Raw genomic sequence first — 25,145 nt, 5'->3', positions numbered from 1 at the left:
TGATAGCGGTTACTAAACTAGTTTCCAGCTGGGGCGATCGCAGGGAACTATCGATACCTCGATTCAATAACAGTTTCTGTGCCAGCAATGCCCTGGACTCTTGTGAGATATATATATATATGTGTGTGTATATATATATATATATATATATATATATATATATATATATATATATATATATATATATATATATATATATATATATATATATATATATATATATATATATATATATATATATATATATATATATATATATAAAAACACAAAGTTGGCCTGCAATGAGTGAACCCGCACATGTAAGTTCCATCAGCCACAAATTTAATGGAGGAAGCAATAACAAACCAGCAGAGTGCCTTGCTTGAATTGAAAGTTCAGCCCGGCGCTTTCCGTACTATGAAGCACTTCTTCATGGGCAACTGACTTCCTGGTGAATAAAACGCTCAGGCAGAAAGCACCCAATAAAGTTCTTAACACCCCGCCCATGTGGGCGTGGCCACCCCGTGGCCTCTTGGTAGTTGTAGTGCTTGTAGTGTTACTCTTGTGAGTTGCCGTGCGTTATCCCCGTCATCACAGTCTCATCCCAGGTGGGTTGCAAAGGAAACATCTTGCGCCTTGACATGCTCCTTCCTTCCCCCATCGGCATTACCTGTCCCCAAAGCTGCTACATCGTTTGGCGTCCCAGCAGGACTGCGAAGCAGCAGGGCTACACTCGCGGCTAAGGCGGTGCCGCTTTAACATCCAAACACAAGTTTGCCTGCAATGAGTGAACCTGCACAGGTAAGTTCCATCAGCCACAAATTTACTCCGCTCGTATTTGCCTCAGCCTCTGTGATCACCCTTTGCGGAGACAACTCTGGTAAATCCAGTGTCGGAGTCCCCTTCCCTAGTGAAGCACGTATTTCATTATTAATCTGACTTACTTTCTTCACCATATAGTTGTCAATGGTGCCGAGGCCTATTGCAGGTTTATCATTTTTAGTTTTAGACATCTTATATAAATATAAAGCAATATGTAAGGTCGTATAAGAGCTGTTGAGGGCGTCACTGGTGGTGGGAGGGGCCCGGCCGGGAAACAGGCGGAGCATGGCCCGGCACTTTGCTGCTGGTGCTGCGGCGGAGCTGTGCCCGGCCGTGAAGAATGCAGGAACCGTTGATAATCACCCCCACAGGACTCGGCCCTGGCGCTGCCTTTATGCGCCTCCTGGCGCTGCTGAGGGCGTCACTGGTGGTGGGAGGGGCCCGGCGGAGCCAAGCCCGGCCGGGAAACAGGCGGAGCAAGGCCCGGCCCTTTGCTGCTGGGGCTGCGGCACTGCGGCGGAGCTGTGCTCGGCCGTGAAGAATGCAGGAACCGTTGATAATCACCCCCACAGGACTCGGCCCTGGCGCTGCCTTTATGCGCCTCCTGGCGCTGTTGAGGGCGTCAATGGTGGTGGGAGTGGCCCGGCGGAGCCACGCCCGGCCGGGAAACAGGCAGAGCAAGGCCCGGCCCTTTGCTGCTGGTGCTGCGGCGCTGCGGCGGAGCTGTGCCCGGCCGTAAAGAATGCAGGAACAGTTGATAATTACCCCCACAGGACTCGGCCCTGGCGCTGCCTTTATGCGCCTCCTGGCGCTGTTGAGGGCGTCACTGGTGGTGGGAGGGGCCCGGCGGAGCCAAGCCCGGCCGGGAATTAGGCGGAGCAAGGCCCGGCCCTTTGCTGCTGGTGCTGCGGCGCTGCGGCGGAGCAGTGCCCGGCCTTGAAGAATGCAGGAACCGTTGATAATCAGGGAGTATTTTTCGGGTTGTTCTGAGCAGACTGTAGCAAGCGGTGGCGGTTTGTCTTGCTTGGGCTCTAACAGTGAGATCATGGTCAAGCCTTTTTTGGTGTTGGAGCTGGGCCCTTACAAATTGGCCACATAGTGTTCTAGTTAAAGCTTGCTTGGTGACCCGGAAGCATGAGCTCCGTTTTATCACCATTGAGCTTCAGATGAGATGAGCTCATCCAACTGGCGACTTCCTTGAGGCAGGAGCACAGATCCGTGGGTAACTGTTCCGCCTGGTTCAGTGCCACGATTAGATGGGTATCATCAATGTATGTAACTATGTGGATTCCAAAAGGGGCAACGATCTCTGCTAAGGGGGCCATATATACATTAAAATGTGTGGGGCTCAGGGACGAGCCCTGAGGAACTCCACATTGCAACGGGACTGGATGGGAGAGTGTATTTCCTTCGAATACCTGGAAGTATCTTTCTTCCAGGAACGATTGCGACCATGATAAGGCCGTACCTGTCACTCCTACCTTTTTGAGATGGTGAACCAGGGTGCAGTGGTTCACGGTGTCAAAGGCTGCACTTAGGTCTATGAGGATAATGGCTGCGTATCCTCCGGAGGCGAGAATCTTTCTTAACTTGACCCACTTGTGGGACACCCCCGCGCCGCACGGCCACCAGCTGCTGCGTGTGCCCCTTGCCTGCCCTCTGCCTCGCTGCTGCCTCGTTTGCCGGTTGCCGGCTGCCTCTGCTGCGGTTGTTTTTGCCTTGTTTTGTCGATAATTTGTGCCTGTTTTGTTTTATTTCATTTAGCCCTTGTTTTGTCGATAATTTGTGCCTGTTTTGTTTTATTTCATTTTGCCCGTGTTTTGGTTTTCCTTCCTTGTTGTCCGCCTACCTAGCCGCCCTCCGCCCTCCCTTCCCGCCACCGCCGCTTTTCCCCGCCCCTTTTTCTATTCTGTACCCTCCCCGCTCCCGCCTCCCAGCTGCTCCGCCCAATCGCGCACTTCGCTTTAAATGGCGACCGTGCAAACGCGCAGCGGTCACGCGCAGCGGGCGTGCCGATTGTGCACCGAAGGCGCGCCAAAGGCAAGCCCGTCTACGCCCGTCCGCGCCTGGACCGCGCCCAGTGCCAGGACCCCTGGCCCACGAGGACCCCGACCGACCCGCCTGACGTACTCCGCCGCCACCCTCACCGCTCTCAACACCGGCCGACTCCCAGAATGCCATCAAGCCACTCCACGACGTACCCACGAACCTTTCAGCTGCCACGCCTGCAAGTTCACCTGCATCCGGACCAGCCTCGCACCAGCACCCGCCAAGTCGAACACCAGCAGCACCCACCTCAAGTGCATCCTGCTCAACACCCGCTCCGTCCACAGACACGCCATCGAACTCTGGAACCTCCTAGACGCCACAGCCCCTGACGTTGCCTTCCTCACGGAGACCTGGATGAACGCCTCTTCAGCTCCCGACATCGCCATCGCTATCCCAGAGGGCTACAAGATCGTCCGGAGGGACCGAAACGCCAACCAGATGGGAGGAGGCATCGCCATCGTCCACAGGAGCACCATCCGTCTCACGACCAGCACCGACAACACCCTGACCAGCGCCGAACACCTGCATTTCCAGATCCACACCAACCCGAACACCACCCTCAGAGGCACCCTGATCTACCGACCCCCTGGACCACGCACGCAATTCAGCGAGGACATCGCCGACTTCGTCAGCCCGCATGCCCTCCCCTCCGCTGACTACATCCTCCTGGGAGACCTCAACTTCCATCTGGAGAACAACAACGACCGCAACACCAGCACCCTGCTCGACAACCTCGCCAACCTGGGACTCAAGCAACTGGTGTCCACCCCCACCCACCTCGCCGGACACACACTCGACGCAGTCTTCTCTTCCAGCACAGACATCGACTTCAGCCACGCCACAGAGCTTCAATGGACGGACCACAGCTGCGTCCACTTCACCTTCAAGAGAACGACGACCCACCAACACCAGCAACAGGCCGCCCGCAGAAGCTGGAACAAGATCACAGCAGACCAGCTCGCCACCTCCCTGAGCCAGCACCCTCCTGCCAGCTCAGCGAACCCCAGCCAGGCCGCCGACAACCTCACGAAGTGGATCAGCAACTGCGCGGACGAACTCGCCCCACTGAGGACCCCGCCTAGCAGACCCGGCAGCAAGAAGGCCCCATGGTTCACCGACGAACTCAAGAGCTCCAAGAAGAACTGCCGAGCCCTCGAGAAAGTCTGGAGAAGGGAACCGACACCGGACAACAGGACCTCCTTCAAACTTGCCACCCGGAAACACCACCAGCTGATCCGCGCCGCCAAGAAAACAGCATTCAAGGACCGGTTGGACAACAACGCACACAACTGCAAGGAACTCTTCAACATCGTGAAAGAGCTTTCCAACCCCAGCGCAGGAAACAACGACATCACCCCATCGCAAGACCTCTGCAACTCCCTCGCTTCATACTTCCACAACAAGATCGCGGACATACACAACAGCTTCAACAACCAACCAACGCACACCATGACCGAGCAACCACCCCCCACCACCACCCTCCACGCCTGGACCCCGATCAGCACCGAAGACACCATCCGCACGATGAACTCCATCCACTCCGGATCCCCGACCGACCCCTGCCCTCACCACGTCTTCAACAAGGCCGACGCTGTCATCGCACCCCACCTGCGAGACATCATCAACACATCCTTCGACACCACCATCTTCCCTGAGAGCTGGAAACACGCCGAACTCAGCGCTCTACTCAAGAAACCAACAGCGGACCCCACCGACCTCAAGAATTACCGCCCCATCTCGCTCCTCCCGTTTCCAGCCAAAGTCATCGAGAAGACCGTCAACAAGCAGATGGCCGCCTTCCTCGAGACGAACGGATCCCTCGACCCCTCACAGTCCGGCTTCCGAGCCAACCACAGCACCGAGACCGCCCTCATCGCCGCCACCGATGACATCCGAGCCCTGATGGACAATGGAGAAACAGCGGCCCTCATCCTCCTAGACCTCTCCGCGGCATTCGACACGGTCTGCCACCGCACCCTAGTACGGCGCCTCAGCAACATCGGAATCCAGGACAAGGCGCTGGAATGGATCATCTCCTTCCTCGACGGAAGAACACAGAGAGTCCGCCTACCACCGTACAAGTCAGAGGCCTCCGAAGTCATCTGCGGCGTCCCCCAAGGATCATCTCTGAGCCCCACCCTCTTCAACGTCTACATGAGCCCCCTCGCGGCCATCGTACGCAAACACAACCTCAGCATAATCTCCTACGCCGACGACACCCAGCTGATCCTCTCCCTGACCAACGACCCCGCCGCCGCCAGAGCCAACCTGCACGAAGGGATGAAAGAGGTAGCCGAGTGGATGACGACCAGCCGCCTGAAACTGAACTCGGACAAGACGGAGGTCCTCATCCTGGGCTCCTCACCCTCCGCCTGGGACGACTCCTGGTGGCCTCCCGCCCTGGGCACCGCACCCAAACCGACAGACCATGCACGCAACCTGGGCTTCATCCTGGACCCCTCCCTCTCCATGACCAGGCAAGTCAACAACGTCTCCTCGGCGTGCTTCAACATCCTACGCATGCTACGGAAGATCTTCTAGTGGATCCCCACCGAGACCAGGAAGACCGTCACCCAGGCCCTCGTCACCAGCCGACTGGACTACGGCAACGCCCTCTACGCCGGTACCACCGCCAAGCTCCAGAAGAGACTCCAGCGGATCCAGAACGCCTCGGCCAGACTCCTCCTCGACATCCCACGAACCAGCCACATCTCCGGACATCTGAGAGACCTTCACTGGCTTCCCGTCAACAAAAGAATCACCTTCCGCCTCCTCACCCACGCACACAAAGCCCTACACGACCAAGGCCCGTGCTACCTCAACAGCCGAGTCAACTTCTACGCTCCCAAACGCCACCTCCGATCAGCCAACCACGCCCTCGCCGCCGTCCCCCGCATCCGAAGAGCGACTACACAAGGAAGGTCCTTCTCCTACCTGGCCGCCAAGACCTGGAACTCCCTCCCTCCCGACCTGCGCCTGACCCAAGACCACCTCTCCTTCAGGAAGAAGCTGAAGACCTGGCTGTTCGAGCAGTAGCGGCACCCCCCCCCCCCCCCCCAGCGCCTTGAGACCCTACGGGTATGTAGCGCGCTTTATAAATGTCACTGATTGATTGATTGAACTCCTCCACTACCGCTATCAGTGCAGTCTCTGTGCCCTGACCAGGGCGAAACCCATTCTGTGAGGAGTGAAGCAATTTAAAAGTTTCCAGGTGCGCAGAAAGTATGCGATTGACATATTTTTATGCGATCTTGCTAATAATCAATTTCAATAAACCTTCACCATTGCCTTTTTCCAATCTCGAGGGACTGTACCTGATGCTAGAGAGGCATTGATTAAATTGGTGATGGAGGAGGTGACCGTGGGTACTACCTACGTCAAGATGTTAGGGGGAGCAGGGTCGAGCGGTGACCCGCTTTTTACCAAGTCTAAGATGGGAAAGAGTAATTCCTCGGTGAGTGGGGTGTATGATTCTAAAGGATGAAAGTGATTCTGAAATTCTGGGTTGGAGAGCTTGGATGTGTGCTCATTGTCAGTGTGTGGGAGATGTCTAAGGATATTTAGAATTTTGGTGGAAAAGAATCCTGCTAATTCATTGCATCGGCGTCCAGACGTGTCAGGGACTGCAGGAGGGTCAGGGACTTTCAAGAGTTTTTTTACAATCCAAAATATTTCTCTGGAGGAATTTGAGGAGAATCGGATTTTTTCCTTGTAATAGGCGGCCTGGGCTACTTTTATTGCTGTTTTATATGATGTGATGGCTGACCTATATTCAGATTTTTTGTCAATTGAAAAATCTTTCCTCCATGCTCTTTCAAATCTTTTACACTGTTGTTTCAAGAGATAGTACAGTTGTAAATCTGGAGCGGTGAACCCACCCTTGTCATATGGAAGCGTTCATAATTCCCACTACACTCTCGGTTTTTTCCCTCCCCATGCAAGCATAGTCAGTAGTGAGCTAATCGTAGGGAAGAAATGTTGTGTTAGGCGAATAGGAATGTTCATAAATAAATATAAAACTTTGGGACTACAATCATCTTGATCAGCTCTATCCTGTCAGCTAGCGATAGCAGCAATTTTATCCATCTAGCCACTTGTTCTTCAAGCTGTGTGATTGCTCTCCCATACTTAGTTTGTCCCTGTGAATCCATATCCACAGGTATTTTACTGAGTCTTTTGCCAAAATGTTAACATCTGTATTAATCAACGATAGGGGCCTAAAATATTTGCAATTGTCTGGGCCCTTTCCAGGCTTCAACAGCGTTATGATCAACACTTCCCGAAGTGTGGTCGGAAGGTGTTGTTCCTCGTAAGCCTCCATATACATCTCATGGAGACAGGGTGCCAATAAGTCTATGTATTCCCTATAAAACTCTGCTGGTAAGCCATCTGTTCCCGTAGCCTTCCCATTAGGTAACGCTGTGATGGCATCCCGAATTTCGTCTATCGTTATTTGATGCATTAAAAAATCTTGCTGCCCTCGTGAGAGCCATACAAGCGCTATATCCTCCAGGTATTGTGCTATTTCGTCCTCTTCTGCCGTCAGTCTACTAGTGTAAATTTTCTGGTAATACTGCACACTGATGTGTCGTAATGTGTAGTGTCATCGGCCACAATTGTTTTTACTATATGATTTTTGCCCCATGGTTCTGCATGGTTCTGCAATTCTATCGGATAATACTTTCCCAGGTCTACCCCCTTCACCATAGTACCTGGCTTTGCACCTGTGCGACTTGTGACAAACTTCCTAGTCTGCCGTCTAATTATACTCTGTGACCTTAACTCTAATATTTGCAGGCGTTGCCGTGTCGGCCGTTATTTCATATTCACGTTGTAGGTGCCCCAATTCTTGCTCCAGCTGCCTAATGGTACCACGCAGTGACTTGAGAACCCCTGTTTGTAGCCCTATACAGATGCCTCATATGGTCACTTTTAATGCTTCCCAGATCGTTGGTGTTCTGCACTGACCCCGTTTTGTGTGTGAAGTAGTCCTTGATTGTTTCCCTCACCCCTTCACGGAAGACCTGATCAAGTAGCGAGGAAGATTGTAAACACTATTGAAACTGCGGGGGGTGGGTATGGTCATGTTTAGCATAACTGGGGAGTGATCTGACAACGTTTTTGGTAAATGTTGAACAGTAGTAGTCCATGTATTCACATCAGTCATGGCTAGCCAAAAGTCAAGGCGCGACCACGACTGATGCACATAAGAATGGCATGTACCCTCTTTCATCACAGGTTGCAGCAATCTCCAGATATCCAGCAGCCCCAAGTCTCTCATACTACTAGCAACAGAGAGCGCTGCCTTTTTAAGTGTGACCTCGGCCGAACTCATGCGATCTTCTTCAGGTACCAACACAACATGAAAGCGGGGGGTGTGGTGGGTCAGAGCCTATTCATTACCATGAATACAAAGAAAGTGCCGAAGCTGCCCCTGATGACTCTGTACTCTTGTTGAGACGGGTCTCCTCCATGTGCGCCCAGGACTTACATACAACATATGCCACGAAGAGATCCTTTTACAAAAGAACCGGAGGGACACCATGGGGTACTTCAAACTGGGGATTTATTTCAAAGAGCATGGGCATGAGGAGTTTCGGACATTGCCTTTCTCAAATGCCCGCTCCCACCCCGATCAACCACAGTTCCGTTTAAATTCCTCCAGTCGTTCCGCCATTGATGGCTCTCCTGATTGGTCAGTATATATATATATATATATATATATATACATTGAGTTTCCACAGGGAAAGCATTTTTATTTCCCTAATAACTTTGGTTCCCTTTGACGAATCGTCCCAAAACATTCCCTTTAATGTAGATTTTTCTAGTATTCTTGACGGAAAATCTTAATTTTATTAAAGACACGGAGGCGAGTATTATGCTTTCTTATCTTGCTTTATTACACACAGCAGCCAAGATAAGTAAAAAAAAACTACAGTTCCCAGAGGGCCAGGGGACAAACTGGGCCATGGGACTGAAAAAACGTGAGAATACATTAGCCAATCACAATGAACCTATGAGATAAAGACCCTAACTGACTGCGCAGCTTCCTCTTTTCGCTGGCGAGCAGATCAAGAATAGTCATTAAACAAAGGGAAAATGAATAAAATTAAGGATATAGCCAAAGTCCAGGAACATAAATCTTGCATCAGGGGAATCCAAGGGAGAAGACCAAACAGGCGTCCAGGAGGAGGATCCGGGAGCAATGGAATCGGAGCACTTGCAGGAGAAGATCGAAGAAGGTGCAGGGTAGATCTTCTAAGATGAAGCCGGTGGCAAGGCTGGATTCGCTGTAGGGAGGGAGAACAGAAGTTAAGAAATGTTGCGGCGGGATAATACTCGCCTCCGTGTCTTTAATAAAATTAAGATTTTCCGTCAAGAATACTAGAAAAATCTACATTTTATGGCAAGACCGGAGGCTCCTATTATGCTTGTTTAAAGCATATTAACAATATCAGAAGCCACAGTATGAACAGGTTTGCAATAGAACATGCGAAATATGCTGTCATTTGACCAGTCTGCTGATCTCAGAATGTCTTCCAGGCGAGAGCCAGACCAAAAGGCTGTAGAAGCCATGGCTCCCCTGGCCGAATGAGCCCCGAAAACGGAGACGTCAATTCCGGCAAGAGACATGACCCAACGGACCCAGCGGGCCAGAGTGGGAGAAGAGACAGGAAGATGGGGTTTAATAAAAGAAATAAGGAGTTGAGAATGAGAGGGCGTTCTGAGATCAGCAGTTCGGTGTTCGTACACTTTTAAACATTGTCCCACACACAGTTTGGGATGAGCTGGAAAATAAGGATAAAACACTGAATCCAAATTAGTCTTAGTACGTCTGCGTATCTGAAACAGCACACCTGAAGGAGAATATTGGCGAGCAGAAACATCTAGAGCCTTAACATCAGAAACTCTTTTAATGGAAACTAGACACAGTAACATAGTGAGTTTAGCAGATAACATCTTTAGTGAAAGAACAGCATTGTCTGGCCAATCATTAAACAATTTAAATATCACTGTAACATCCCATAAAGAGGTATACTTAGCCAACGGAGGTTTCGCACAACGGACACCCTTGAGTAGACGACAAATCATAGGGTGAGCACCAACTGGTTTACCATCAATTTGGGAATGGTATAGGGAGATGGCAGAGCGATAGAGATTGATGGTGCGGTAAGCCTTACCGGCACTGGCTTGTGAACCAAGGAAGTTAATTATGAAATACAGAGAGGCTGAAACGGGATCGAGGTCCCTTTCCAAACACCAGCTTGTCCAAAGAGACCAGGCGGATCTGTATGCTTTGGAGGTTCCCGGAGCCCAAGCTTGGTTGATAAAGAACGAAGCCTCTTGTGAAATGAGGACGTCAGAAGGGGAAGGCCGGAAACTTTCCAGGCCGAGAGTTGCAGGGAGGAATCGAGAATGAGATTGTGTTGATCGCCCTGAGGATTGAGAAGTAGGTCTCCGAAAGAGGGAAGAAGGACCGGGAAGTCCACTGCCATCTCGAGAAGAGTCGGAAACCAAACCTGGGCTTGCCAGAAGGGGGCAACTAGAACCAGGGATGAGGACTGGCGGCGAGCCTGAGAAAGAACCCTGTTGATCATCAGAAAAGGAGGGAAGGCATAATGAAGATGACGAGACCAATCCTGCAGGAAAGCGTCTGTCGCCAAGGCCAGGGGATCCGGGCGCCAACTGTAAAACCGGGGCAATTGGGAATTGAGACGGGAAGCAAAAAGATCGATAGAGAAAGGGCCCCAAAGATGGGAAAGAGAAAGGAAAACGGATGGACAAAGCTTCCAATCGCTGGAATCTCGAAGAAATCTCGAGTGCCAATCCGCCACGCTGTTGAGATCTCCAGGGAGATACTCGGCGGTCAGAGAGAGATGATGGGCGAGGCAAAATTCCCATAGACTCTTTGCCAAGTCCGCCAGGGGTTTGGACCGTGTTCCGCCAAGATGGTTGATGTAGCGGACCGCAGAAACATTGTCCATGCGGAGGAGAATAGAACAGTGAATCCTGTTTTTGGAAAGGCTTTTGATCGCAAAGGAACCTGCAAGCATCTCTAAACAGTTGATGTGCAACTTTGACTCCTCTGCGGACCATGAACCTCCAGTCGAGATTGGTCCACACCGGGCGCCCCAGCCCGACAGGCTTGCATCTGATTCTAAGACTAGATCTGGGGCCGTGGCGAAGATAGTGCGCCCGTTCCACGCATCTAAATGGTCTATCCACCATTGAAGCTCGGTGCGGGACTCGGGGTCTAGAGCCACGAGATCTGAATATGCAAGGCCTTGACGAAGATGACGGATTTTTAGGCGCTGAAGAGCACGATAATGGAGAGGTCCCGGAAAGATGGCCTGAATGGAAGAAGAGAGAAGGCCGACAATCCGTGCCAGAGATCGGAGGGACAAAAGAGAGGACTGAAGAACAGATAGGATCTCCGCTTTGATCTTGGAAACCTTGGAAAGGGGGAGACGAAGGGACGCTGCAGCAGAGTCCACCAGGAATCCCAAGAACTCCATGTTCTGAGAAGGAGTTAAAGACGATTTGTCTTTGTTGATGAGAAAACCCAGATCTAGGAGAAGGGACTGAGTCAAAAGAAGGTCGGAAAGGAGAGATTGTTTGTCCGAATTCATGAGAAGGATATCGTCCAGGTAAATAATTAGCCTTATGCCAAGAGATCGAAGATAAGCGACCACTGGTTTCAAAAGCTTTGTGAAACACCATGGCGCGGAAGATAGGCCAAAGGGAAGAGAGGTGAAACAATAGTTGATACCTGACCACTGGAATTGAAGAAATTTCCAGTGAGAGTGATGGATGGGGACCGTGAGGTATGCGTCTTGAAGGTCCAGACGGACCATCCAATCGTTGGGACGAAGAGTGTCCCTCAAATGTAAAATGGTCTCCATTTTGAAATGGCGGTAAACCACAAACTGATTGAACCATTTCAGATTGATGACCGTGCGGAGCTTCTTGTTTTTCTTCTGAACAAGAAAAATGGAGCTTAGAAAGCCTGAGGAGTCGAAGGGAAAAACTTGAATTGCTCTTTTGAGGAGAAGAGTCTCGATTTCGTTTGAAATTTGAGATGCCATCAGAGTTGAAAAGACGAGAGGGGGGGGAAGAGAAGTTTGGACGGGAGGAGAAAGGAACTCTATCAGGTAGCCTTGAACCGTGCTTAAGACCCACGGATCTGAACTGAGTGCGCACCATTTTTGAAGAAACAGTTTTAAGCGACCCCCCACAGGAGGGGAAGAAGAAAGGCTTACCTTGTTGGTTGGAGTTTTGACGATAATTTCGTTGGCCTCTGCCTTTGAATCCGCGGCCACGTTGGGGATAGAACTGAGGCTTGTAGTCCTGGTTGTTGTTGGACGAACCTCTGGAGCCTTGGTTGTAGGGACGGCCGGAAGAGCGACCCCTGCCTCTGCCGGCCCGTCCAAAAACCCGAGGGGCGAAGACCTTCTTTACTGTTTGCTGGGCTTTGTCCAAAGAAGCAAACGTAGAAACAAATCTACTAAGGTCACGAACCAGAGAATCTCCAAAGAGGAGACCATTTGCCTTGGGGCCAGGATCCATGGGAGCCAGATTAGAAAGTTTGGGATCCAATTTGATTAGGAGACCTTTACGGCGCTCATGGGTGATAGCGGAATTGGCATTTCCTAGAAGGCAGAAGGCGCGTTGGGCCCACATGGAAACATCATCTGCAGAAAGTTCAGAACCTTCTAAGCGGGCAGCTTCCGCTAGATCAAAGATACGGGCGAGAGGGCCCACAACATCCAATAGTTTGTCCTGGCAAGTGGTCCAAGCTTTATCCACCCCTCTGCGGGGGTCCTTGCCGAACTTGGAGAAGAAAGTGAGGAGAGGTTGGTCGATGGAAGGGACCATCGTAATTTTGTCTGGAAGAGAAGGTTTGGGACATTCGGATTTAAGTCTGGCTCTTACCGGTGCCTCCAAAGGGAGACGCAGCCTGGCAGAGATATATTCTCCCACATGGTGAGAAGGGAACCATTCGGTGGAATTAGGATGACGAATAGTGGAGGGATCAAACATGGGTAAACCCTCAGAGTCAAAAACCGGCTCAAAAGAAAAAGAATCCAATTTGGGGGATTTAGCAGGGGGGGGGGAAGGGTCAGTAGTATCAAACAGGTCAAAATATTGGTCAGCGTCATCGAAATTAGCATCATCATCATCGTCATCAGTGTCCAATATAGTGGAAATTACCAATTTTCTCTTAGGAGACTCTGCATGTTTCTCTTTTTGTTTGCGTTTACCCTCGGAGCCAACAAACCCCTCCTTAGAAGGAGGCCTGGGAGGAACAGAGTCCTCAGTCAAATGCGAGGAAGACTCGCTGATCAAAGACGCTTTTTTGGGGACACGAGATTGAGCAGAGAATTCCACTTTTTTCTTTCTGCTTTCCCCCGCAGACTGGGCCAACATTTTGGACATGATGCTTAACATCGAATTTTCCATGTTTTTGGACATTCTCTTCATAGAGACTTCTACAGCTGATTCCACTGAATTATTAATAAATTTATTTAAATCCCTTTTAAAAGAATGTGATTCCTGGGAAGGGATTTCCTCTGAGGAACTATCACGTTCCATGATGCAGCTGTCAATAGAGCCAAAAATAACACCCAGGAGGTAGGAGAGGGTTAATGGACAGAGCGGGGGCGTGTACAAGCTGTGGGCTGGGCAGAGCGTGAAGCGACGTCTGCACACGGAGCTCTAAAGGCACGGAGGCTGGAGCACAAAGCGGAGCAGCAGGCACACACAGAACGGTGACCGGAGGGAAAGAAGAACCCAGAAAGAGGTCAGAAGGCGCGCGAAGACGCGCGCGCTGAGACGCTACCAACAGCGTCTGAAAACGGGGGGGGGGAGGGGGGAGCGAGCTAGAAGCGCCGGAGCTCCGAGGAGAAACGCGCGAACAGCGCGAAAGAACTAGCGCGAGGTCGCGCTAAACAGTCACAATTAAAATGTAATACAAGCGGACACAGTAAATGCATACAAAGCATAAAAAGTACTGAGAGCAAAGATAAAGGCACTTATCTGACTGCGAGCAGCAAGAAAAGAGGAAGCTGCGCAGTCAGTTAGGGTCTTTATCTCATAGGTTCATTGTGATTGGCTAATGTATTCTCACGTTTTTTCAGTCCCATGGCCCAGTTTGTCCCCTGGCCCTCTGGGAACTGTAGTTTTTTTTTACTTATCTTGGCTGCTGTGTGTAATAAAGCAAGATAAGAAAGCATAATAGGAGCCTCCGGTCTTGCCATAAAATTTCACTCTCTCTCTCTTTCTCTCTCTCTCTCTCGCTCTCTCTCTCTCTATATATATATATATATATATATATATATATATATATATTTGTTTTTTTAAAATGGTGTCCGTATCCTGTTTCCCTTTCGCGACTGGCTGGCAGCGTAAGGAACGTAACTCCTTGTGCATATATATATATGCACATAGAATTCCGTTCCTTACGCTGCCAGACGGTCGCGAAAGGGAAACAGGATACGGACACCATTTTTTTTTGTGGAAATCAGGTCTTTATTGTTCCAGCAGCTATGACGCGTTTTGGTTACCTCTGTAACCTTGCTCACATGCAGAAACGCTGTCCACAAGTTATTTAAATACCCACAGTGCTTGTGCAAAAAGTGAAAAACTCTATTGTAGTTTCCGTATCACATGGTTTCAATAGACATGGAAAACATACTGGCATGAGTACGCATCGCTATACCTTTGTTCACCAAATGAGTTTGCTGTACAGGTAAGAGTCTTAATTGCAATATATCATGTTTGTACATGGTATGGTCAATCGGTATGTTATTCAGTAAAAAGCCATAATGCTTGTATATAAAAAATATATGACTGCATAAATAAATTGATATCATAATGGTTTTTGACATCAGTATGGCTCTTTGTCAAGGGTGTATCATGTCAATAAATTACAGATAGAAAGAATACTGGACATAATAAATAAAAGGGTATTTGTCTTTCCCTAATAAATATATGATGCTAAAACAATAAATAGATTTTAAATAGCTAATAATCATTCATTGATAATTGCATGTGAAAAATAAGCAAGAATGTCCCCCTGTAGCCATATTTCGACTATTTCTGAATAGATTCATATTATATACTATGGGACATACAATGACAATAAATCTATAGAAGTGTGCAAATTCAGCAAATATATAGTCTTGCAAACAATTAGATAGCATCCTGTTTCTGGAAGCTATGGTGTGCAATGCGCTGGCTTAAAGTGTTCTAATTATGTGCAAATGTGCAAAATACTATTATTAAAACCCTCACCTACGGATGTTAAAATTATCTAAGAGAAATTGAAGATAGGGGGGTACGGGTAGGGTAAGTTACAGCTGTGGAAAGAAATATAAAATGTAATATTCAGTGCTAGTAGAGAAATACAGCTTATTGTACAATGTATTACAGAAAGTCGTGGAGGTCTTCAGTGTTATAAAGACCCCTAGGCTGTTTGCTATCTAACTCTAAGATCACTTTTGATTCAAGTTGTGTCAGGATCCACTCCTGATTGCCTCCCCGTGGGGAATTGGGAACAGCAGAAACGACAAAGTAACTGAGGCATTTAAGATCATTGTCATGCACTGTTTTAAAGTGCCTGGCTACCGGGTATGTCGTGTCGTTATTGACAATTGCCCGTAGGTGTTGTAGGATCCTGACATGTACCTGTAGCTTGGTGCTGCCCACATATCTTAGGCCACAGGTGCATGTCAGGACGTACACAGCATATTCGGTTTTGCAATTGTAACTGCAATTGTAACTGCCTTTGATCCTATATATATATATAAATCAAGCACCAACCTCCCTCATTCAGGTAAGGCTCACCGACACCTGCTGCAAGTAGTATTTAAGCGCTTTTATTCAGTGCAAGGCACACAGATTTAAAAGAACCCAACGCGTTTCTGCTTCTTAAAGCCTTGATCACGAGTGAAAGTCTCTTTTCATTGATTGGCCAATGGCCACATGTTAATTTGTGAACCGTACCTCCAACCACTTTTAGAGTGCACAAATTCAAACAGCAGTGTTCATGTTCATTTAAAGGGGAAAGCAGTTTCATTGCCTCTCACTTCAATTACCAGAAATCATTGTGGTTTCTCCACGTTTTTCAAGAGATGACAATGTAATTTTCTCTCACTTTCAATGCCAATAACCTAGCAGTCTTTTAGTTTGTCAGTTCGATGTGCAGTTTTCACTAATTAACCTGAAATTTAACATGGACTTCCCTGCGCAGCGTTTTCAACCATTGCAGCCAGCAAAAAGCCTCCATCACGCTTTCCCTTTCTTGCTATATATATGCACCAACTACCAGCCAATGGGGTCATTATTTCTCCTTAGAAAGCTACCCAAATTATGGGTTAATGCTCTTTGTACATGGGATCAAATCATCAAGCTCTATTGAACGAGATCTAAAACCATGAACTCAAGTTAACTCTTCCTGAAGGTTGACCTTAATCAGGGTGAACGGTTCAGTGGTATTACGGTATCCAGTATCTTATCAGTACAAGTTTCCATGTCACTTCCCTGGACATTTAAATATCAATCTACAGGTTAAACTGAGGGGACAGAGCACAACACGCTGCAGGTATAGATGACTCAAAATGAGCAATCCAATATAGACCTACAGGTAAGGGTAAAATATCAGACAACTCGCACATGGTGAGAAAGGTGATAGGGTTCCTGAGTTAGGAAAAGGAGGGGGTGACAATCTGTAAGGCAAACAAAAGTATTTGCCGGCACCTACATTCTTTGTTGGGATACCACTAAAATCCAGATGAAGACTTGAAAGTTTTCTCTTACCCTTCAATATTTTGGCAATTCTTTTTAACAGCTTTTAATACAAAAGTACAAATATTTTTATATATGAACAGAAACATGCCCAGCATTTCTGTCTTAGTAGGTTTGAACAAGTCCTTGCATAGCTTCATTCATCACTAATTTGTGCTATTAGTGTCTGTTAACATCATAGCTACCTGTATGTCAATAATCCTGTTAATAATACATAGTCAGGTCTTTCGCACCTCATATTGTATAGTCCACGTGTACTGGATCCAATTATGCATATTTGGGGACATTCCCTTGCTATGTATATCGGTTTCTCGAGTTTGCAACCTGTGTCTGAAAAGGAAGATGTTTCGCTTTTTTTTCTTTTTATGTTGTGTAACAGTTGATATAGCTTTGCCCCTAATGACAGCCATACATGCCTCCCATAGAGTAAACACCAAAGTTGAAAGCATTGTGGAGTTTCTTCCCTAAGTTTGTTTCAGATTTCCCAGTTGGTTAGCAACCAGAAGCTCAGGCTCCATGAAGATAGATTCAGCTGGTTAGTGTAGACTAGCTGCACTTCAATTGGGGTGTGGTCAGATAAGCCACACCATTGTGGTGGTCAGATGTAGGTAAGTAGTGGGAGTGAAAAAGTAATCTACTTGAGAAAAGGATTTGTGTGCTTGTGATAGAAATGATATCAGTGAGCCCCAATACATTTTGCGAAGAATGCCAGTGGGTATGTGGATAGGGGGATTTTAGTGTTGATCCTGTTCTATTTAGACCTGCAGGTATGAGGCTATTAAATTCGCCTCCTATTATTGTAAGGGCTGGGAAAGCATTACTAAGGTGGTAAATTCTTGTGTCATCTGTGGGGGCAAATAGAGTGAGGCTAACAGGGGTATCATAGTGTCGCTCAGAGATTGTCATGTATTGTCTGAGTTTATCCATCTTTGTATAATCTATTTGTAGTGGGAGCTGGTTGTTTAGTAAGATTGCCACTCCAAAGGACTACCTGTGGAAATAGGCCTAGTATGTGTTATAGAAACCATATTGTTGTAGGCATTGACAGTGGCCGCCTCAAAGATTAGTGTCCTGTAACATATGGATGTCTGCCATATAGTGTTAGACTTGTTTTAGTAATGCATTACTTTTATTGAACATACTATTGACCGTTCAAAGGGAGGTACTTTACGGGAGTGTCTGTATCATGTCCGTTAGTTTTTATCTCTGTCAGCGAGTTGCGAATTTGCAGGGTTTGTTATGTCTGGAATGGAGACTGGCCAAGCAATGTCTAGGTTAACTCTAACTGTAAATTGACAACTCCCCTATACTATACTTCCAATGGTGAAGAAGTTATTGCAGCAACTAGGACCAAGGACCCAATCAACCGTGTTGAAACTGGCAGTAACCATTCTCCCAGCAGTAACCCAACTAAAACTCTGAACTGTGAACCTGATGTGTTATGTTATGTTATGTTATGTTATATTACAATGATTTATACCACGCATGACTGCAGAGATAAGGGCGTGCCAGTATGCCTGAGGCATCAGTCACTACAACAGGGTTTCAAGACTTAAAACAGTCAGGTCTTCAGTTGTTTTCTAAAACTGAGATGGTTGGATATGTTACTAAAGTGAATTTCAATAGAGTGATTAATAAGTGACCCTGGTGCCGTGACCTATAGGAAGTCATCTATCATGTGTGTGTGTATCACATCACCCAGCACCTGAAGGACCTCCACTGGCTCCCTGTCCAGAAGAGATGCCATTTCAAGCTTCTGACCCACTCCTACAAAGCCCTCCATGACTAAGGACCGGCCTACATGAACCACTGCCTGCATTTACACCACACCAAACTACCAGGAATCTCCGTTCCGCAAAACACTCCCTCGCGGGGATACCACATGTCTGCTACTCCAGAGGACCCTCATTCGCCCACCTCGCCGCCAAAGCTTGGAATGTCCTCCCCTTCACCTCCACACTGCACCATCGCTGACCCACTTCAGAAAGGGACTCAAAACCTGGCTTTTCGACTGATACCTGCAGCACAGTGCCTAGACACCCTCTAGGGTGATAAACTGAACTATACAAGTACTACTTGAATGATTGATTGATTGTGTGTGTGTGTGTGTGTGTGTGTGTGTGTGTATGTGTATGTGTCAGTCACCTGATATCTCTCTCGCCGTGGGATTAATGGCCAGAGACATGCTTCACTATCACACAAACAGGAAAATATATGTATATACACCAAATTCCTTCCTACAGAACAGTTGCCCACTGAGGAACTGGGAGCCTTGGCCACTTGAAAGCAGAACAAGCCCACTCATCCACTTCAACAGATCTAATCGTCCAGGTAATACTCTAAAACAGGCCCTTGAGGCTAGGATAGGTGAAGTGGGAAGGGAGAAGACTTTCCTGTGACTGGAGCTAGGAAACACAGTTGAGAGAATCACTGTAGCATTTCAAACCTGGAGGACATAATTAGAGAACTCCAATCCGCTGTGTCCCAGTTGGCAAAGATCTCCAGAGAGCCTATTGAGCAAGTGGAAGATACAGAGGGCTTCTCGCAAATGACCAACCTCCACTTCGTAGGCATCCCAGAGGGTGCTGAAGGTAGAGAGCTGGAACGATTTCTATGAAAATCCATCATCCCAGTAAATGATTTTTCACCCTGCTTCATAATTGAACGTGCTCAAAGAGCACTGACTGCCTAGCCACCAGCAGGGGTCGGGTTGGGGAAACACGGCTCACCCCATCATTGTTGTGTTTCTAAACTATCAGCGGAAGGCCTAATCCTTCACAAGGCTAGAATGAGGGGATAACTCATGCATAAATCCAGTAAAATTCAAATCTTCTCAGACTAGCCTGAATCGATTAAAAACAATTGCAAAACATGTCCAAGTAAAACTGAAGCTGGGAGCAAAGGGAGTTATATATATGTTTCTATTCCCAGCTAAACTGAATTTAATCTTTCAATCCAAACCTTTCTTCTTGGATAAGCTAGACCAATCATGGTCCTGAATTGAGAAATGGCCTGTGTCACTATAAAGAGATCAATCACCAAGATCCCCAATGGTGACAATGACTGACAGGCAACCGGGATTTCCATTCCTGGAAAAGAAATACCCAAACCACAAACTGACTAAAATCTGGGGGACCACATCCCTGGACTCAAAGGCTCTACCAACTCTGAGTGGATAAGAAAGGAACAGAGAGAAGAGTTGCCCTCTGGAAAATGCAACATGGCAGACACAGACTTTGAAAAAGAAGTGGGTCCCAGCAGAGAATGAACGCGGACCCATACCCTCCTGATAGAGAATGCAAACACTATAAACAATGACCTTCAATGATGTGCTCAGGGGTGGTAGGTGATTCCTCCACAGGAGGCCCAGATGAAAACCCATATCTCAGGTCGACCTCAATAGGTGGGACAACTTCTACTGATTAACATCAATGGACATTTCAATTTACAAGTTGGTCATACATTTCTCAGTCAAGCATATCTCTCAATGTCAGCCGCTGAGGTGCCGATTGCTTGAGAATAGGCTAACGTTATTCCCTTCTTAAAGAAATCCACCTTGTTTGAGGGATTCTGCAGGGAAGCAGAACTGTGCCTTGGGATAACAGGACATCAGAATGTAGGGACCGATTCTCTCCACCATGTCAGTACATGTAGGCCCATATTCAACTAGGTCACAGTGCCTTACCTGAATTCCTAACCTTTCCAGAGTAGGAGGTGATTTCACCAAACCTAGAACATGAACCTCTAGTTCCCAAAGGAACCATGGAAACAGATTATCACCTTTTTTTCTCACTCATGTATGTCCATAGTAAACAGAAGAAAGACATGAAGGAAGCTTACAATATATTTATTGAAACTATCAGAGTCTATTTTGAAGCAAGCTTTCTGTGATAAGTAAACAAATATAGCTGAGCAACATAATTAGCATTAGTGGCAGGCTGTTTACAATGAATAACTCACTCAGGGGAGAGGATGTCATTTAACAGCTAGGGCGGTTGATCTCTAATCCGGGGAACCAAGTTCAAGTCTCGGCAATAACGCTCAACATCCTGTGATTCTGGGCAAATCACGTAATCTCCCCGTGCCTACAAAAAATGTATGTATCCTTGTGTAACGCAGCTGGTGCTCATGTAAAGCGCTCTGATACCTTATACCTTTGGATCAAGTTTGTGTTATATAAAACTACGAGGAAAAAAACGATGGCAATAATATATCTGTTAAGGCCTACCCTCACTATGTGAACACAGGAATATATTAGTGATCTCTGGGATTAGCAGCAGACCCGATACCTAGTGTGTGCAGTTAGGTGGTCCGGATCATGGGTGTAAACTCAGTTTATGCAAGGCTGCTGCCTACAATCCAGGATCGTTCTCTCTGCTGCAGTTCTCCTCTCTGCCCCCCAAGAGGGCAAACACAGGTTATAAGATAAGAACTACTGTGTTAGAAAACTGCAGCTGTGCTACCATGTTATGTCTAAAAATGTTTGGACATGTTGCTGACCAGGCACAAGAAAACAGTACACTATGTTGTTTGACCTCGTACGAAATGTTCAGATTAAATCCCAAGAAGAGTCACTGAGTAACAAATAACATGTGCAATGCATTTCTAAAATAACATAATGTCACTAAAACAAAATATACTATGGGTGGCTGTGCAAAGCAGTGCAGCCTAAATCGCCTAATACGCGAAACTAAGGGAGAACCAAAGTAGGCCCAAAAGGGCAATCACTGCAACATAAGACCAGACTGTGCTGAAAAATTACCGGCCTGTTTCTCTTTTGGCATTTTTGGTAAAAATGGTAGAGAAACATGTGAACAAACCTACTTAGGAAGTTCTTAGAAGATCTTTGTTTGCTGGATGTATCTCACAACAGCTTTAGGCCGGTTCACAGTACAGAGACAGGCCTGCTTAAGGTGACTGAAGAACTGAGGCAGCTGGTGGATGAGGGAGGTTCGGCAGCACTAATCTTATGAGATCTTAGTGCAGCTTTTGATATGGTATCGGGGTGGAGGGTAAGGCTTTGGCCTGGTTTATTTCCTTCTTGAAGGATCGTTCCTTTCAGGTGATACCTCCACCTTTCACCTCCACTAAGCGGCAGCTGGAGTTTGGGGTTCCTCAGGGCTCAGCTATGAGTCTGACCCTGTTTAATATCTATATTAGGACACTTACAGAAATTGTAAGATCTTTTGGGTTGTCCCTAGCATCATATGCAGATGACACCCAGAAAGGCCCTGTTAATTTCGTTAGCTGATTGACTGCTGTGGGGGAATGGATGTACTCAAACTGTCTCAACTGAACTCTAACAAAACAGAAATCCTTCTTGTGGAAAGCATTCTCTAGAATGGGGCACACATTGGTGGCCTAAAATGTTGGCCCAGCCTCCTGAGCCTAAAGCTATAGTTAAAAACGTGGGCATTTGGGCGGATATCAAACTTTCCTTTGAGTCACAAATTGAAGCTGTGACATCCTGCTGTTTTGGCATACTAAGAAGCTTGAGAAAAATACCAGGCTTCTTTAGCCTATCAGTGTGGAAGTGTCAGTTGAGCCCTGCTTGCTGTCTTCAATCGGTGAACGGGGCAATGTCAAGAGGGCGGTCCATGACAAGAACGCGATTCACGTTCAGTCACGAATCCGCCTAGCCTCACCAGCACTCATTCTTTTGTTTTTGGCAATGTCCCTGCTCTAGTTCTGTTATCCAGCAGTCAGGTCTTGCGGTACATCTCGGACATGTTCCTGCTTTGACGTGTGGAGCTTCCTCTTCTGGGGTCTATGATCAAGTCTTCTGGGTTTCTGACTGTCTTGGCGTTCCCTTGCCGGCTGATGCATGCGGATTAAGTCTGTGCTCTGCGCGCCTAGGGTCTCTTCAGCCACTCACTCTATTCCTAAAAGGAGAGAAGAAAGAGTTATTATCAAAGAATCCTCATCTTATGGGGTACGGTACGATGGTGATATTATGTATGCTCAATAAACATTAATACTTATCTGATTTCTCGGATTCTAGAGTGTGGAGAATAGTTTATTCTTTAGTTTCCCTTCCTGTTCATGGGCTGGATATAAGAAAAAATAGCTATAGGTTAGTTTTCTGATTACTCAAGGAAGGCTTATACTCATCTGACCCAGCACCTTTTTGTGTAGGTTTTTCATATTACATCCTGGCTATGAAAAGATGTTTTTTTTTTCTAGTAGTGTCAGGATATATAATGTTTGGGTCTAATTGGAATGATGCAGTAGCATATGTTAAGGTTAGTAAGTGTAGAGGTGTGGTGCAGCGGGTGAGGGCAGCTGTCTTGGGAGCACAGGGTTCACAGTTCGATCCCTGGCTCCGGCGGCAGCTCAGCCCGGCACCATGTGACTCTGGGCAATAGCGCACTTAATTTCCATGACGGCCCCCAGCGCCTTGAGACCCGTAAGTGTGAGTAGTTTGCGCTTTACAAATACAGATTTATATTATTTTATCCATAACAATTACTGCCTAGTATTTTTCTATTCATGGACACATCATTCCTAATTTGATTCCTGCGTTATCCTGCATTTCTATATCTTCATTTGTTATGTTATGTTATGTTATGTTATGTTATGTTATTAAGTTTTATTGAGCGCGAACAGCTGCCCCAGCAACGAGGCGTCCCGGCGCTGAACCATAACAGTAACCTGAGGGAGGGAAGGGAAAGGAAGGACAGAAAGGGATTAGGATGGGGAGAATAGAATGGTTTTAATCGCCTTGCGGAAGGCCAGTAAATTGGTCATGGAGCGAATGTGGGGTGGCAGGGAGTTCCAGAGCCTTGCCCCCAAGACTCTGAAAGAGCGGCCGCCTATTCTGCTTAGCCTTATACGTGGGGGCACAACCAGATTTTGACCCGAGGAGCGTAGGGCACGCTGAGGGGTGTAAGGCTCTAGGAGTGGGCGCAAGAGACCAGGGCAGTCAGTCTTAAGAATTTTAAAGACAGTAGTAAGAGCTTTGAACTGAACTCGGGCTTCCATACGCAGCCAGTGTAGTTTCTGGATGGTATTTCTTGCAGAGCACCTACGAGGGAGGCCTACAACTGCCCTGGCAGCAGAGTTTTGTATGCGTTGTAGCCGCGCCATCTCAGCTTTGTTAAGGCCAAGGAAAAGGACATTGGCGTAGTCCAGTCGAGCCAGGATGGTGGACTGGACAATCAGCTGGCGTGTATGGTGGTCAAAAAAAACAAGAATTGGATGAAGGCTCCTCAACAGGCCCACACAGGTGGCAGCAAGTTTCTTAGTGTGGGTCTGGAAGTTAAGAGATGCGTCCACCCAGACGCCAAGGTTTTTTACCACGGTTTTGGGGGGAGGGATGGGGCCCAGTGCAGACGGCCACCAGTGATCAGTCCAGTAGTCGGGATTTTTACCTAGGAGCAGCACCTCCGTTTTGCCAGCATTCAACTGGAGGCAGTTGTGTGACATCCAGCGTGCGACTTCCTGTAATCCGTTCTTGAATCTCGCCGCTGAGATCGAGGGGCCTTCGGTCAGGGAGATGACCAGCTGGGTGTCGTCGGCGTACGACACCAGCGTCAGGTCCCATTCTTTTGCTATTTCAGCGAGAGGCTGGACATAAAGATTAAATAGGGACGGGCTGAGCGCCGATCCCTGGGGGACACCTTGCTCTATGGGGTGAGGCTGGGAGGTGAATGGGGGGGCAGAGACCCGGAAACATCTGTCCGTCAGGAACGATTGGAACCACTCTAAGGCAAGGTCTTTAATTCCTATGGCTTCGAGGCGTTTAAGTAGGATAGAGTGGGAGACCGTATCAAAGGCTGCGCTAAGGTCGAGTAAAATCAGTGCAGCACTTTGACCGGCGTCCAGGATATCCCGTAGGTGTTCAACGGTGGTCAGCAGGGCGGATTCGGTGCTGAATCCTGGCCTGAAGCCGTTTTGTGATGGATCTAGGATTTGATGTTGCGTCATATAGTTGGCAAGAACCTTGTTCACGTGGGCTACTGCCAATTTTGAGGCCCATGGAAGCAGTGAAATTGGTCTAAAATTTTCTGGTTTAGATGGGTCTAGGGTAGGTTTTTTTAGGATTGGAGAGACCCATGCCTGCTTCCAGCAAGTGGGAACCACCGCTGAGGAGAATGAAAGGTTAAGTAGGGTAGTCCGAGGAGGAAGGAAAAACTCCAGAGATTCTAGGAATTTGTCGGGTCTCAAGGCGTCTGTGGGAGAGCCAGATTTAACTTTGGTGCACAGTTTAGCCAGTTCGTAATGTGTTATGCTGGGGATGAGGGACAGACTGGGACTTTCAGGCAAAGGCTCACGAGGTTTGGAGGTGTCCGGAGGGTTCTGAGGAAAAGTGGAATAGATTTTCTTTACCTTTTCCGTAAAGAAGGTGGCAAGTTCATTGGATTGGAAGTGGGATGTTCATCAGGTATATTAATCCTAAGCACATTTCATGTCATTGTTAAACACTACCATCAGACATGTGTATGTAGGATACTTACTGTATGTTATTTTACACAGGAAGTGTATGCACC

General features: G+C 47.6%; 1 protein-coding gene across 1 annotated transcript in view; it reads right to left on the bottom strand.

The window, feature by feature from the left end:
* The window catches only part of LOC147717018 (uncharacterized), a 65,041-nt gene that overhangs the window by 20,644 nt on the left and 19,252 nt on the right, over nucleotides 1-25,145 (bottom strand). The window contains exon 2 of the mRNA XM_086919836.1: nucleotides 12,111-13,450. Coding sequence (XP_086775962.1) covers nucleotides 12,111-13,450 — 1,340 coding nt within the window. The remainder of the gene's footprint in view (nucleotides 1-12,110; nucleotides 13,451-25,145) is intronic.

The sequence above is a fragment of the Lissotriton vulgaris genome, chromosome 5, assembly GCF_964263255.1.
Source record: "Lissotriton vulgaris chromosome 5, aLisVul1.2, whole genome shotgun sequence".
Lineage (NCBI taxonomy): Eukaryota > Metazoa > Chordata > Amphibia > Caudata > Salamandridae > Lissotriton > Lissotriton vulgaris.
The sequence above is the reverse complement of the archived record's forward strand: the minus strand, read 5'-3'. Positions and strand labels throughout refer to the sequence as shown.